We start from the raw sequence: 14,854 nt of genomic DNA, 5'->3' as shown, positions 1-14,854 counted from the left end.
TTCGTTCGGCCTTCCCTCAACACAAGGCATCATCTCATGATTCATTCAGCCGTACACAGACAACACCAGACGGGCTAGACAACAGACTTTTCCGAGCTGGGGAATCAAGAGGCTGGGGGTCCAAAACATATAAGAACAAGTGTCCAACTGAAAGGCGGAATTAGCTAGCTTGTCATGGCGGAGGTTGGTGAGGTTTTGATGTCGGTATTGTCCACAATTCGGGTTCCGAAGCCCGGGGACCGTGTCCACAAAGACGAATGCGCCTTGTCATTTTCCTCGCCGGTGAGCCATCTTCCCTTTACAAATCAAAACGTCAGCCAACAAACAGTGTTGTTTCATTTCTCATTCACTTCCACTCTTTCCTGTCTTTGTCTAATGGAACCTTTTGTCATTGTGTCCTACTTCAACGCGCTGGCTTCCTATATTTTCCGGTTTCAAATAACTAGCAAGCTAGCGTCAAGCTAAGCTAATAATGCACTGTAATGGAAACTTAGCTGCTCTAGCTTGTTAGCTAGCTATGTCAGTGTAACTGGGTATGCTGTCAAACTAGCTAACAAGCTAACTTAGTCGATTAATTGTCACGATTGTGGCAGCACAATGTATGCTTTTCAACGTGTTATAGCCCATAGTTTCTCAATATTTACATTTAGTTAAAATTTCCCCGTGGACTTCAATAACATTAAACCTGTGTTGAGCTGAATTGCAAGCGTTAGCAGGATGCTAAAATATCTCAACTGATGAAGTGACATCTAAGACATCCACATTGCCTTCAACTTTAACTTCCCAGTGTTGTGTTACATTAGAGAGACAATAAAAGGTTGTAACATTCAATATTGCCTATTTCTTCTTTACAGGAAAGTGAAGGAGGACTGTATGTGTGCATGAACAGTTTCCTTGGCTTTGGGAGTCAGTATGTGGACCGGTACCATGCCCGGACTGGCCAGAGGGCTTACTTAAACATAACCCGGACTCGCAAGGCCAAGGTGCAGGTGAACACTTTAATCTACTTTATGACTTTATTTTCCTAAACACTGTGGTCAATTCCACATTGACACGTGTTCACATTATGTTTGATGTCTTCACCATCTCTTAATACGTTGACTGAACTGATCTCTACACACACTGATACTTAATGTTATTCCCACAGAAGGAAGATGACAATAACTCTGGATCTGGACACCCGCCAAAGAAAAAGCCCACCAGATTGGCTATAGGTGAGTCAATGAGAGAGTATTTACACAAACACAGATAAAAACAGGCTTCCTCTTTTGAGACATGGCTTGTGTCTACCTCCCCTCTTGTTTCTGTTCTGTCCAGGGATTGAAGGAGGGTTTGATGTGGAGCAGGAGCTGTATGAGGAGGATGTAAAGGTGGTTATTTTACCTGATAGACAGGAGGTGACATCAGAGGACCTTGCTACCATGCCTGACGTTGTGAGAGAGCGGGTAAGATCTTATGTCTCTTCTGGCAACAGAAATGTTATCACACTGTCATAACCTGTTAAGGTTCTGTCTGCGTTATCACAATGGGAATATACTTACTATTCTACAATATGAGAATTGACAATATCACATTGTCATAATACAGAAAACACTTTTAAAAAATGTGATTGCTCTCTTAATGCAATGACATAGCACAGAGGCTTGCTGCAAACATGGGCAGTCTTTACAGATCTTTGACAAGTTAGTCTTCAAACACATATTCCTTAATAATAAAACACAAGGGCACATGCACATAGGGGGCATATGGATAATCCATTTTGTTACCTTCAGTGATCAAGTAGTTGAGAAGTTTCATCATAAGCTGTTAGTCAGGTCTAATTTGTTCCTGTTGTTTCATTTGCCGTCCCTCAAGGTGTCCCTGTCAATGGCGGGTATCATGGCAGCCGACTCAGTGTCTCATGCCTTACAAGTCCAACAGTGGGACGGAGAGGTGAGACAGGAGTCGAGGCATGCTGCTGACCTTAAACAGCTTGACAACGGAGTCAAGATCCCTCCCAGGTGAGACACTACGTCCATTCTGTCCCTTGAATAAACCTATGGAGTTCCTCCAAGATTAGTGACTTCATAGATAAAGCTTCTCTTATATTACATGTCTAGCTAGAAATGCAAAAATGTATGCAATAATGCTCTTGCGTTTAGGATCCATTGTTGCATTGGTCCATTGATGCTGTTGTGTCTCCAATAATATCATTTAGAATAGAGATAGCTGTTCAATTCTTTATCTTTAGGGGCAGTGCACGGGTCAAATATTTATTTCAGAACACTTTTATTGTAGAGTTTGTGTGACTTGTCTTTTCTACTTTCTAGTGGCTGGCGTTGTGAGGTGTGTGACCTCCAGGAGAATATTTGGATGAACCTGACAGACGGCAAATTACTGTGTGGTCGCAGGTATTTTGATGGCTCTGGGGGCAACAACCATGCCCTTCTCCACTTTCAGCAGACAGGATACCCAATTGCTGTCAAACTTGGTACCATCACTCCTGATGGAGGAGGTAAGCAGATGGCAGGATGATTTTTTTGTTGTAAAATGTTAAAGTCCAACTGAAAGGAAAAAGCTTTGTTTGTAAAACTTGTTTCTGTACATTCAATCAAACAATCAAAAAGCCACAGACCTCGAACATTAACCCATGTTAGCTTTTGTCCTAAAATCTCCTTCTTATCTAACTAACTAACAAACAAACAAGAACACAAGTTGTCCTGCACCTCAGCTTGTTGAATGAGTCACCAATCAAACCTCAACCAAGGGAAAATTCACAGCTAGTATCGGTTTGCAGGCTTAATAGCAAATATTCTGCTCAGCTGCAGGACATTTAATGCCTCCTAAACTTCCTGCAAATGTTACTTGGGTCCATTTAGATGCCGGTGTGAGCCTTTCTAATCAATTATTTTATGAACAACACACTGACTTGTAAGACGCAATGCAAGTTTGTTTACTTGTTCTCGTGTTCCCCTGCTGGCCGTTCAGCCTGCTGTCAGTCACACGCAGACACCAACATCTCCCTCCAGCCGGCTGAGACTAAAAAGAACATTTCTGATATTTCTAATTTTTTTTCTTCTCACTTTTTATAATAAAACTCTTAACAGTAAATTTAAAGGCATTTTGGCATTATTTAAGACTGCAAAATGGGATTTGGGTTGGACTTAAAATATTGCTGGCATAATATGGGCTATGGGACTTTGGGGGGTTGGACTTTATGCACTATATGCATTCGTCTAAAGCTTTCGGCTTTGTTGCCTTTAATTGCCACTTCTGTTTTGTATGTCCAGATGTGTATTCCTATGATGAGGATGACATGGTACTGGATTCCAAGTTACCAGAGCACCTGGCTCACTTTGGCATCAACATGATGACCATGGAGAAGGTAAGCTCTGTGTTTCTGCTGTGTTTAGTGGAAGCAGACCTTTTCTTTTTCTTCACATTGATGATTGCAAATATGAAATCTGCCCATTTTCCCAACTGGTTTGCTATGTTAAACATCAAAGTGAGTTCTTGTTAAACCCTTTACTTTACGATTCAAGTGGTACAAATGTAGTCAGGGGTATTGGACACATGGGTACATTACTAAGGAGTCTAAATTCGCTGCAGTGTCAGAGAGATATATTCTAATGCCACGAAAACAATTACCACAGATAAATCATGTTATTAAATAATTTGCAAAATTTCTTCCTGTTTTTTTTCTTTTTCCTTCTACGAGCACACTGTTAATTGATACTTGTATATGTTTTTGTAAAACATATCATTAAAAGATTATGATAGTATTATTACAGATGGACAATAATATTACAGTGAACTCTTTCTTTGGCAGCATACCCATTATCATATCCGCCTACTTTACTCCACACCTGTTTACTCTGTTTCCCTGTTGCTATTCATTTCTTTGCCATCTGCTTCTCTTCTTATGCAGAGCTCAGACTACACAGTTGTCAAAGCCTCACTCTGCACTGTCATGTTGTGTCTTGTCTTGTTAATGTATTGCTGCACACACATAATGATGTTGCACAGACAGGGGGTTTAAGAATTGTGCAGAAGACAAAGTGCAGCACTTAGTGCGGTGATGATGCGTTTTGTACTTTCTTCCTCGTCTGCTTGCTGTCATTGCTCCTTCATATGGGCAAGTTTTTCGTATTATCAAAACTTGCACTGGCTACCGCGAAGACTTTCATTTGCTTGTACCCCGCGTCCTTCATTCTCTTAATACTTTGACCTCTCTGCTCTCAGACCGAACGGACGATGACGGAGCTGGAGATCGCTGTGAACCAGCGTGTGGGAGAGTGGGAGGTGATCCAGGAGTCGGGGACCACCCTGCGGCCCCTGTTTGGCGCCGGTTTGACCGGCATGAAGAATCTGGGCAACAGTTGCTACCTCAACTCTGTCATGCAAGTGCTCTTCACCGTTCCAGATTTCCAGAACAAGTCAGTACCCTCTTCTACTCGTAGTGCCTTTCCTCCGGTCTGTTCTTCCCAGTTGTTATGTTGACCATGTCACTTCCTGAGATGTGAAAAAAGACAATGTTGATTCTTATGACAGCCTGCAGTCAGAATATTGCCATCGAGTAGGCTATTACAGCAGTAGAGTTGAAAAATATTTTTTTTAAATGACACTTTTCAAAGTGTTCATCATTAACAGTAAGATACTGAATGTAAATAATTTGGTTCATATTGTTCTCTTAATGCCTTCCAGATATGTGTCTAACATCGACAAGATTATTGATGAAGCTCCAAGTGACCCCACCCAGGACTTTAAAACCCAAGTGTGAGTCTCCTCTTCTTACTTTGCATACCTCTTCATTTTAGCTCTATGCTATTGCAAGAAAATAATCTTTGCTTCTACTGTGTATGAATCTAAATTGATTGAGTGACTCATTGTGAAAACAAAAGGGAAACCTTAGCCTGGAATCGGTCGTTTGTACGTCCTATTCAGTAACTTAACACTTTTTGTCTGTCACTCATTTTTGTAAACAGCACAACCATCAGATATGAGATGAAAATCACAATATACTTTATATATAATATGTTTTCTCTTGCAATTGAAATCTATGTGTGTGTGACCTAATTCAAACAATGTCTACTTTTGTTGCTGTACAAAAACTTTGTTATTCCCACCAGAGATGGGAATCTTCTCCCTGATTAAACATTCCCCCATGTCGAAATACATCTAGGCCTTTATCCAAATCCCCCTCCTACGTGAGTCTCTGGTATATTGTTGGATGTGCAGTGATGTCATCTTTGTTTATTTACCACAGAGCCAAGCTTGGTTACGGTTTGTTGTCGGGAGAGTATTCCAAACCAGCGCCAGACCCCGGAGATGAAATTGGTGCATCTGAACCCAGGGTAGGAAAAAAACAATCCGTCACAGTGGATTTACAAGTCTTAGTTTTAACAGTTATCCAGGGCACATGTGGGAGTTAGAAATAAGTTAAAATCTGGTCTACCTAATATTAGCCCTCACTGTTGACAAATCTTCATGCTTTGTTTGCAGGGAGACCAAATCGGAATAGCACCACGAATGTTCAAAGCACTTGTTGGGAGGGGCCACCACGAGTTCTCTACGAATCGACAACAGGATGCTGAGGAGTTTTTAATGCACTTCATAAACATGGTGGAGGTAAAGTAACACTGAAATTCTGCATCTCTTTTTGGTCCCCAGCTTTTCCTCTTTACATTATTATTTCTTTTCACCCACAGAGGAACTGTCGCTCTGGGTCCAACCCATCTGAAGCCTTCAGGTTCCTGGTGGAGGAGAGGATTGTGTGTCAGCAGTCACAGAAGGCCAAGTACACACAGCGGGTGGATTACATCGTCCAGCTGCCTGTGCTGATGGACCAGGCTACCAACACAGGTGAAGGATACAATGTGCAACTCAAGCTGACGTTGTTATTGTTTCATTCTTCTTGGCTTTTTGCTTTTATTGGATAGTCAGGACAGACACGCAGCAATGGGCTGCAGATCGGATTCAAAGCCGGGCTGCTGCTTAAACGACTCAGCCTTGGAACATGGGGCTCAATTTGGGGGTGGGAAAGAAATTATGTTCATTATAAAGTTTAAGTAAGTTCCTGAAAGAAACGGCAAGCATTACGTAACCTCATGTAAACAAACCACTAAAAGAAGGGAGAGTGGTAGTAGCCTTAGTTCTAGTAGTGTTTCTCAAAAAATCTACGTATTTCTCCAACAGAAGAGCTTCAGGAGGCAGAGCGCCGGCGTGAGGAGGGGGACTCATCAGCCCCCACAGTGCGAGCTCAAATCCCCTTCACAGCTTGCATGGCGGCACTCAGTGAACCAGAGATCCTCACAGACTTCTGGAGCTCCGCTGTGCAGTCCAAGACGACTGCTACCAAGTATGAAGAGAGACAGCCGCATATACTCAAAGTGATGAAACAAATTTCAAGATGTATTTATTAATGCCAGCTTTTGTCTCATTTGTCAGAACTACCCGCTTTGCCTCTTTCCCCGACCACCTGGTCATCCAGATTAAGAAGTTCACCTTCGGCCTTGACTGGGTGCCCAAAAAACTGGGTGAGCAAAGATATTATTAAATGACTGTGTTGTTGTTCTTTTTCTACACAAAAGTGTGTATTCCTAATCCTAACAGAGTCTGAAATCTGCTCACTGAGGCACATTAACTCATAGTGCATTCTGAAGGACTGAGTATTGTATTAATACACCTTATACACATGCAGAAATTCATCTTGTACAGGCTCACTGTCATTTATACAGTTGTCGTATACCGTGGCCACATGCAAAGTACTTTGCTTCTTGATTGACTGGTCAGTGTCTGTTACTGCAAGTAATCACAGCGAGTCTTGTTTGCCTCTCATAAGCATAAAGCTTGTGTTTAGTGTTGAGACTGAAATTTACATAACCGACTCTGATTACTACACTGGCGCACAACAAATATGTTAATTTCCTGTGCAGTTAAAGTTAAATTGCAGAGATTTTGGAGGCCATTGATGGCTTTTGCTCCATTTTGTTTGAAGTGCATTTATGTAGTTTGGTGGAGTAGAGAACAATTCTGTGTGTCCATCTCTAGGGAAATCAAAAAGAGTGCAATTGTTTGTCTCCAGGTTGTTCGAGAGAAGGGGGGGTAAAAGGAAGTAATGTAAGACTACATGAAGAATATGAGTAGATATGACTTTTATTGACAGATATAGAAGCTGGATTTTTGCTGGCCCAAATGACAAACCAATCACCCCTAAGTAGAACTAAATCCACAACTAAATAAACTAAACAAAAAGAAAAATTCTAAGCCTGACACCTTATCTACACAAAAAATCAGGAGGAACAAAGAAAGGAACAAAAAGTGCAGCTCTCTATTACAGAGCTTTCTGGCGAAGAAAAACAATAACTTAAGAAAATTAACGGAAGTTTGGCATTAACCTGGTGGCCACATGCAAAAGAGCTATGAATTAAATCTTTACAAAATAGCTCAAAAGTGGAAGGGCAGCTGTTCAGCTGTTCTTTACCTGCAGATGGATTTTACCAGCCAATAGCACAAGAGGAGGACTCTGAGGAGCAACACAGCACATATTGGCATTTATTTGACATTTTTTCAGCTGGCATTCATCAATATCGTTTCTAAAATGAAAAAGTGTGGAAAACAAATATTCAAACCAAAGTGCATGATGGGTGACCGATGATTTTTCCTCTGCAGACGTGAGCATTGACGTTCCAGACACTCTGGACCTGAGCGCCCTGCGCGCTACTGGCCAGCAGCCAGGGGAGGAGCTTCTACCAGAGGTGGCCCCGCCCCCACTCATGACCCCAGATGTGGAGGTTAAAGGTATCCTGGGTTTCCATGGCAACGAGGAGGACGACTCTCTCTACTCCCCACTGCTGTGTTAGTCTGTCTGTCGTTTCTGCTCTTTTCTTCTTCACTCCTATTGGTCCACCATTGTTTCCTCCTTTTTTTTCTTTTTTCTTGCGTCCTTCTGTTGCCTTATTATTTTTTTTTACTTTTGTATCTTTTGAAGTGGTTTGAGTTTCATTTCCATCAACAGTCACACAGCATCATCCCCTCACTTCTGATTGGAGGACATCAACATATTTTTTTGTGCGTAAATTTCATGACATAGAGATGTGAAATGCATACAGTACATCCAAGTAAGTGAACTTTTTCCTCTAAACGCATTCAGCTCCAGTCCTGGATGACTCCACTGTGTCCCAGTTATGTGAAATGGGATTCCCACTGGAGGCCTGCAGGAAAGCGGTGTACTACACTGGGAACACTGGAATCGATGCTGCCATGAACTGGATCATGGGCCATATGGATGACCCAGGTGTGCAGAGCTGTGGGATTTTTACCGGAAAGCAAGTCATCAACCAGTCTGGTCGCTCCTCTCACTCTCACTAATATTCTGCTCTTTCTGATTGGCTGCAGACTTTGCTGCCCCCCTGGTGTTGCCAGGCTGCAGCTCCGGGACCACACCCACTGAGAGCCTCTCTGAGGAGCACCTGGCCACCATCGTGTCCATGGGCTTCAGCCGAGACCAGGCAACCAAAGCACTCCGAGCCACGGTTAGAATCGCTCCATTCAGTTTGTGATGAGGATTTGACTGATTTTATGTGCTGCTAGTCTAAAAGTAGAGCAGTGTGAATACAGGCACAGCTGCCCCCTTTTTATTCAGACAGTCCATGTTTCCAAGTTTCCTCATTTGTGGGAACTTACCAGTTGTTGGCATGAATACCTCAAAAAAAATGAGCAGGATTTAGATTAAAGTTGCACTTAGCTGTCTTAGAAGCACTGGTAAGAGACAATGTCTTAGATTTTATTTACTATACGTGTTTTGACAAGATATTTTACAGTAGCTGTAACTTCCCCTCCAGATGATGGAGATAAGCAAAGCTTTGTTCTGCTGTTGTCTCATTAGCTACAGTACCAGTCTCATGTTGAGGCAGAGAAAACACTTGATTATTTTACCAAATAGTCCATTTGTTGACCGTCTTTGATGATGTCTCCTGTAACTGGTGTCTGTTCCACAGAGTAATGTCCTGGACCGGGCTGTGGACTGGATCTTCTCCCACCTGGATGACATGGAGTCCATGGACGTGTCTGAAGGCGGTCGCTCAGCCGCAGAGAGCGAGGGTGGCAGAGACCCTCCACCTGGGCCTCGCGTCAAAGACGGACCAGGAAGTGAGTCTCAAGGATGAGAGATGTGTGGAGAAACATGACATGTAGACGGCAGCGACATTGCCATCATAATTTGATTTCATATTTTACAATGTATGTCATATATATGGTCTAATTATAACTTAACATGATTCCTCTCCTTTATTTAGAGTATGAGCTGTTTGCGTTCATCAGTCACATGGGGACGAGCACTATGTGCGGCCACTACGTGTGTCACATCAAGAAGGATCAGCAGTAAGTGTGTGTGTGTGTGTGTGTGTGTGTGTGTGGTGGGGGGGGGGGGGGGGGGGGGGGGGAGAGAGAACGTATTCTAATGCAGTGGTTCTCAAACCTTTTCAATAATGGATCTGGTTTGAAATATGTTTTTGACAACCCATACCAGGGCAAAAACTATTTTGGTAGGAAAAATGTTTTCTGTTGCATTGAAAATAGGAATATTGAATACAAAATGTGGTTCATCAAACCTAAACTTATATTTTTTATTGAACTCGTGATAGTATAATTATTTTAGGAATTATGCTTGAATGTTATTCAAAATTAACATTTGATAGAAATGTCACATACCAGCTGCAGTACTCCAAAGTACTCCTGGGGCTACTAGTACCCTCATTTGAGAAACATTGATGAAAAGTAATGAAGTAGTTCATTCTACAGTCCCTCAACAGGGGGCACCAGACTCCAGGTCTGAACCTGAACACTGAAACCTGAACATAGTTTATATCCACTGAAGGAGAAAACGCCAGATTCATTTTATATTTTGATAACAGTCATTTTTTTGAACAAATGATCTGAGCTTGCTCAAAAAGGACCTTTATATGTTGTCAAATTATGTTGTTGGCCATTTGGGAAAAGCAACAGTCACTTTACCCAAGTGGTGGATATTTTCTTCTCAAATAAGATTTAAAAAGCCACTCTATTTTGTGTATATATCAAATCAATAACCTCATCAAGTCATCAAGTAGCTCTTCGTGAACTGAGTGATCTCTCCGTTTCATAAGGTGGGTCATCTTCAACGATCAGAAGGTCTGCGCTTCAGAGAAACCTCCCAAAGACCTGGGATACCTCTACTTCTACCGGAGAGTGGCTGAATGAGACACGGAGCGTTAGACCCGGGGTGAAGCAGGAGAAATGTGGACGCTAACACAAACACACAAGACAGCATTTATAGTCACACCCCACCGAGCTCTTACAAATGCCCCGGCATGCTTCACAACTGACTTGAGTGTAAATAAATCTCTCAGATTGCATATATACACAGTTAAATACATTGGTGCAGATGTACAGATGAGGTGTCTGGGAGGTTTTTCCTTTTATCCATAATTACAATCCGTGGGCATGTTCAGAGAAGCACATTCAGTTATTTACCTGGACAACTATGCTGAGTAAAATTGGTTAAAACACGTGTTCTAGGTTTTAATCAGGAAATGTATCCAGATAATTCACAAAGCTTCATGGAACAGGCCCCCCCGAACACGAGAGGGTTGCTAAATCCATTCACTCCTTGCCCAACTATCATCTTGATCCATGTCCTGACTATTGATTTCCACTGCCTGCAGTAGTCACTGCCCCACCCCATCAAAATGTGTTGCTTCCAGCCCCCTCTTTTATTGGACGGTTACAGTTTGGTGTCACCATTTTAGCCGGGTGCCACCTTCTCCTCTGGCCGTTTCAGTGAGGAAGTAAAAAAAAAAAAAAGAAAGAAAAAAAAAGAAGAAAATAAACTGTTAAACATCCACGATGAGAGGAAATGTCAATGAATAACGGCTCAAATGTGTGTTGCAAAAAGGAAATAAAATTTAAAAAAAAAATCAAAACACCAATCAACCAGTTGTTTCTTTAAAGTTTGGTGAGGGTGATATCTGGGTGATTTTTGTTTTATTGTTTTATTTTGCAAACAAATCCTTTGTTACTTCTGCTGTGACAAATAAAGAATTGTCTTTCTGTCACTCTGCTTTTTTCTTTTTGAACTAGTCTTCATGGAGTTACCGTTACATTCAGCTTATTTCACTTCTCTGTTTTTTCCATGTGCTTTGGACATCATGATCAAAACTGAATTGTCTTAGATTAAAGTAGTTAAAGTCTGTGTTGTTTAGGTTATTTGTAAACCAGGGTTTTCAAGCCACTGAAAATAACTTTTCTCAGCTTCATGTAAAAACTACTACGTACAGAATCCCTGGCCTAGTTTGCGAGAAAGCGCAGGCATGAAGAGCAGAAGCCACAAAGAGCGAGGGCTGGCATAGGCCTACAACTCCAAAGTGCATGTTTCTTCTGAGATGTCTTCCGCCTTCTGCAGGTTTTGCATCCTTGCTCTTTTGTTTTCGATGAAGTGAAGCACAGAGAGGATGAGGAAAGATTTTGGCCTTCAGTATTAACGGCACTGCTTCAAAATTAAGGTAAGATCTCAAACTAGATCATGAAATCAAGTTTTATATTGTAAACTCCAATTATTGGATTTAATGGGACCATTTTGAAACCGTCTATCTTTTCTACCGTAATGTCGTCCAAACTTAACATAACGGATGAATCACGTTTGTAAAATCTGTTTATTTAACACTTAATAAGTTGCTATTGTGTGTCCTTTTATATCTCTATAATCAAACCACAATTTGTTTAGGAACTGAAGTGTAGGAGTCTAGATTAATCGTGAAGAATAAAAATGTGCATACCCATGTGTAAAAGCCTTAAGTCTATATATTAAGGTCGATTTCATTTTAAAGGTGAACGATTCTTATCTCAATTTTAACAATTATTCGGCCAGTGAGGCAAAATATATTGATATGTCAAACGAGAGTTTTTCAGATGTATAGTTATTAGAATTATATATACTAATTATCTTGGCAGATTGTAATCGTTTTGGCTATTCAAAATAGTGAATTTGTGACTTTAAAATCAGTATTTAAGCTTGCTGAAATTAATTCTTAACCCTTTCAAATTCATCAAACAGCAATGAAAACAGACTGAGTGGTTTGGGCTTGTCAGCAATGTTATGAGAATTATTTATTTACTATTATTTGTTTGGCTTACTAGTAAGAAATCTGCACATTTCTTTTCTGACAAAGTTCTTATTTCTGATGTACCATCAGAACAGATTACAGCGAAGCATCTTTACATGCATTATTGAGCGTGTTAATTAAATGCAAAAGAGCCGAAAATGCTGGAATTTTCCAAGTGACATTATTTTTTTTATGCAAGTCTATGAAGTTTTACATTTTTAATACAAGAGGTAGAGAGAGGAAGGAAGTAGAGAGCTAGCTCGGTGGTTAGGGATCACATGTTTTTTGGTGAAGTGCTTGTCTCAAACAGAAGCTGTGTGTTGAACCACTGCATTATATTTGTTTTTCCTTAAATACTTTTGTCTTGACTGAAATGCTCATTTGTATTACTTTTTCCGTTTAGATCCAACTTTCAAAATGAAGACAATCGTGTGGTTTGGGTTTGGTGAGTTAAAATACTTCTACTAAAAATCATTCTTCAAAAATAAAGGGTTAACGAGTGGCCGGTAAAATAGATCGAAATATGTCCCTTTATGTTTATGAGACTCTTCGTCTTCCTGGGGAAATAACTGCATTTGTATTTTACTCCCTGATTTAACCTGATAAATTGCCCTTTAACTTCTTATACATTTTACGAATCTCCAATGCAAAGTAATAACATATGTTACAATAACATCAGTTTGTTCTTGTTTAAATACGCAGAGTTTGTGGTATTCTCCTGTGAATATATATTAGTGAAATGTGCTTCATGAATCTGATCTTCTCTCTTCAGTGCTTGGTGCACTTTCTGCTGCAGGCAAAGTGATCCTCACAAATGTAGGGCAGAAGGTCACTTTGGAGTGTGGGGTCAACACCGTCAATAACCGCCTGGTGTGGCATCATGGAGATGACCTGATACATAGTATTCCTATGAAGTCTGGCTTCCCTGTCAAAGGTACAGACAGACTTGAGACAACTCTTTTGAAAAAACAAACAATTGAAATTACCTGTAGCAAAATTACTGAATTACACGAATTGTATGTTCTGCTTTAGGGCGAGCTAAATGTGTCGAAAGGACAAAAGTGAAGCAGACAAAGCTAGAGATCTCTGCAGTGAAGGAAGAAGATGCCGGAAAGTTCATTTGCACTGCAGATGGGACACCTCACGAACACATACTTCTTGTGGTCTCAGGTGAGCAGAACACATTAAAAAAATCTAATTGTTACAATGAAAAGAAAAGAAGAATGTTAAATGTTAAAAGAAAGTGTACGTTAAATACATCTTTTTTTTAATTCTCATTTTATTGTGTAAAATAAAAATCCTCCTCATTTATACTCACAGTTGTTAGATTGATCAAATATTTTAAAATATATAATTATTTGAAAACAGTCTTTGAAGTGAGTAAACAAAGAGAAGTACAATTAAATAAAGTTTTCAAACAACTGTTTATTTATCAGAATTATTTCCAGCCAATTTACAAAACGAATATAGTAACTTTTGAAGAATTGAGATGTGGGCATTTCATTCAAAATACTATGTATACACACACACATATAATATATGTCCTTTGTAATATATATTAAATGCCTTTAAGGGATATCCCAACAATTTACCATTGCATTTTTATAAACATTGGGGGATTTAAAAGAAACATATTTAAGAAAAATTTCGCTCAAAATTTAAGCAGCAGAGGCTGACATATCCTGATTCTAGTCCCTAAAACGGCTCAAGGTCTAAAAACACTGGGTCCCATAATACAACTTGAGAATGTCTTTCACTGGACCCTCCCTGCGTGGTAAACTTCTACATCTTTAAAACAAATTCCAGTTTGTAACATAGACCTGTTGAAAGGGTTATTTCTTCAAACCTATTAAAACAACTATTTATGCAGAAAAAGTGACACATTTTCATTTAACTCTTAGTATCATGTCATAAGGGTGTGTCACGTTCCCAATGGTCCGGATGATGTCCTTAGTTCAGCATGGCCTCTGCTCTCTCTTTGTGGTTCTCACTGTATCCTCTCCCCCGTCTGTTGTACCTCTCTGTGTCAGTCGGGGCCAAACCCTCTGGTGAGCTCCAGCTGGGCAGTGAGGCCGCGCTCCACTGTCAGGTAAAAGGTCTGAACCAAGACCCTTTAGTGTGGTGGGAGAGACCAGATGGAAGTCGACACTCTGGGACACTCGGATCTGTAACCCGCTCTGATGCAGGGACCTGGGAGTGTAAGTTCTCCCATGACGGGGGGACGTACAATATGGGCTTAACCATCAAAGTTCAAGGTAGGACACTGGCTTTTACCAAAGTCTTTGCATATGGTTTAAACACGACAAAAGCTACCTATGTGGCCACAAGCAAGATGTGCTTTGTTTTTACCTTCAGAACCTGCTCCTGAAGCAGCTACACCATCCTCTTCCCAAAGCTCCAATGACGACCTTAAGCCAGCCTGCCCCGACTGTAAGTACCGCTTGTGTTCATTTTGGTAAACCCTCTATGAGCACATATTAACAAAAGTGACTCTTCACTTGATGTGTCATTGACTTCTCGCTTTTTGCAATGGTCTGTTTTCATGGCTCAACCAGGCGTCACTCACCAGGCGCCACTCACTCCATCTGCTGCTGCTCTGCTGCTGGGGCTCAGCTGGTGGGTGTGGGTTGCAGTTGGAGTAGGCTGCCTGGTTGTGGTTGTCCTAATGGTCTTTGTCATTGTCCTGTGCAAGAGGATCAGAAGAAAGAAGGTCAGTAATGAAAATCATCCAGGGA

At 40.8% G+C, this 14,854-nt stretch overlaps 2 protein-coding genes across 5 annotated transcripts in view; both read left to right on the top strand.

Annotated features, from left to right (window-relative positions):
• The first annotated feature begins 26 nt into the window (after positions 1–26).
• On the top strand, positions 27–11,072 carry usp5 (ubiquitin specific peptidase 5 (isopeptidase T)). 4 transcript variants are annotated; one of them, XM_068735584.1, is made up of 20 exons: positions 27–282; positions 855–983; positions 1,148–1,214; positions 1,318–1,445; positions 1,855–2,000; positions 2,310–2,494; positions 3,270–3,364; positions 4,222–4,415; positions 4,684–4,755; positions 5,246–5,333; positions 5,482–5,607; positions 5,688–5,841; positions 6,175–6,337; positions 6,427–6,515; positions 7,651–7,836; positions 8,132–8,275; positions 8,377–8,513; positions 8,979–9,129; positions 9,276–9,360; positions 10,125–11,072. In XM_068735584.1, exons 1-20 carry the CDS (start codon positions 175–177, stop codon positions 10,216–10,218), a joined length of 2,541 nt encoding a protein of 846 aa, XP_068591685.1. In that variant the 5' UTR covers positions 27–174; the 3' UTR covers positions 10,219–11,072. The 4 variants fall into 4 exon arrangements, with proteins under 4 accessions (XP_068591685.1, XP_068591687.1, XP_068591686.1 ...); XM_068735586.1 differs by having other exon boundaries at positions 28–282; positions 7,651–7,779; XM_068735585.1 differs by having other exon boundaries at positions 28–282; positions 855–989; positions 7,651–7,779.
• A 311-nt stretch (positions 11,073–11,383) lies between these two features.
• The window catches only part of LOC137891195 (hemicentin-1-like), a 4,343-nt gene continuing 872 nt past the window's right edge, over positions 11,384–14,854 (top strand). The window contains exons 1-7 of the mRNA XM_068735692.1: positions 11,384–11,519; positions 12,523–12,564; positions 12,892–13,053; positions 13,152–13,289; positions 14,150–14,374; positions 14,475–14,549; positions 14,675–14,829. Coding sequence (XP_068591793.1) covers positions 12,537–12,564; positions 12,892–13,053; positions 13,152–13,289; positions 14,150–14,374; positions 14,475–14,549; positions 14,675–14,829 — 783 coding nt within the window. The 5' untranslated portion in view covers positions 11,384–11,519; positions 12,523–12,536. The remainder of the gene's footprint in view (positions 11,520–12,522; positions 12,565–12,891; positions 13,054–13,151; positions 13,290–14,149; positions 14,375–14,474; positions 14,550–14,674; positions 14,830–14,854) is intronic.

This window comes from Cebidichthys violaceus, unplaced genomic scaffold (assembly GCF_023349555.1).
Source record: "Cebidichthys violaceus isolate CVI_PGR_0920_01 unplaced genomic scaffold, fCebVio1.0.p SCAF_7, whole genome shotgun sequence".
In the NCBI taxonomy this organism is placed as follows: domain Eukaryota; kingdom Metazoa; phylum Chordata; class Actinopteri; order Perciformes; family Stichaeidae; genus Cebidichthys; species Cebidichthys violaceus.
This window is presented reverse-complemented; position numbering and strand designations above follow the sequence as displayed.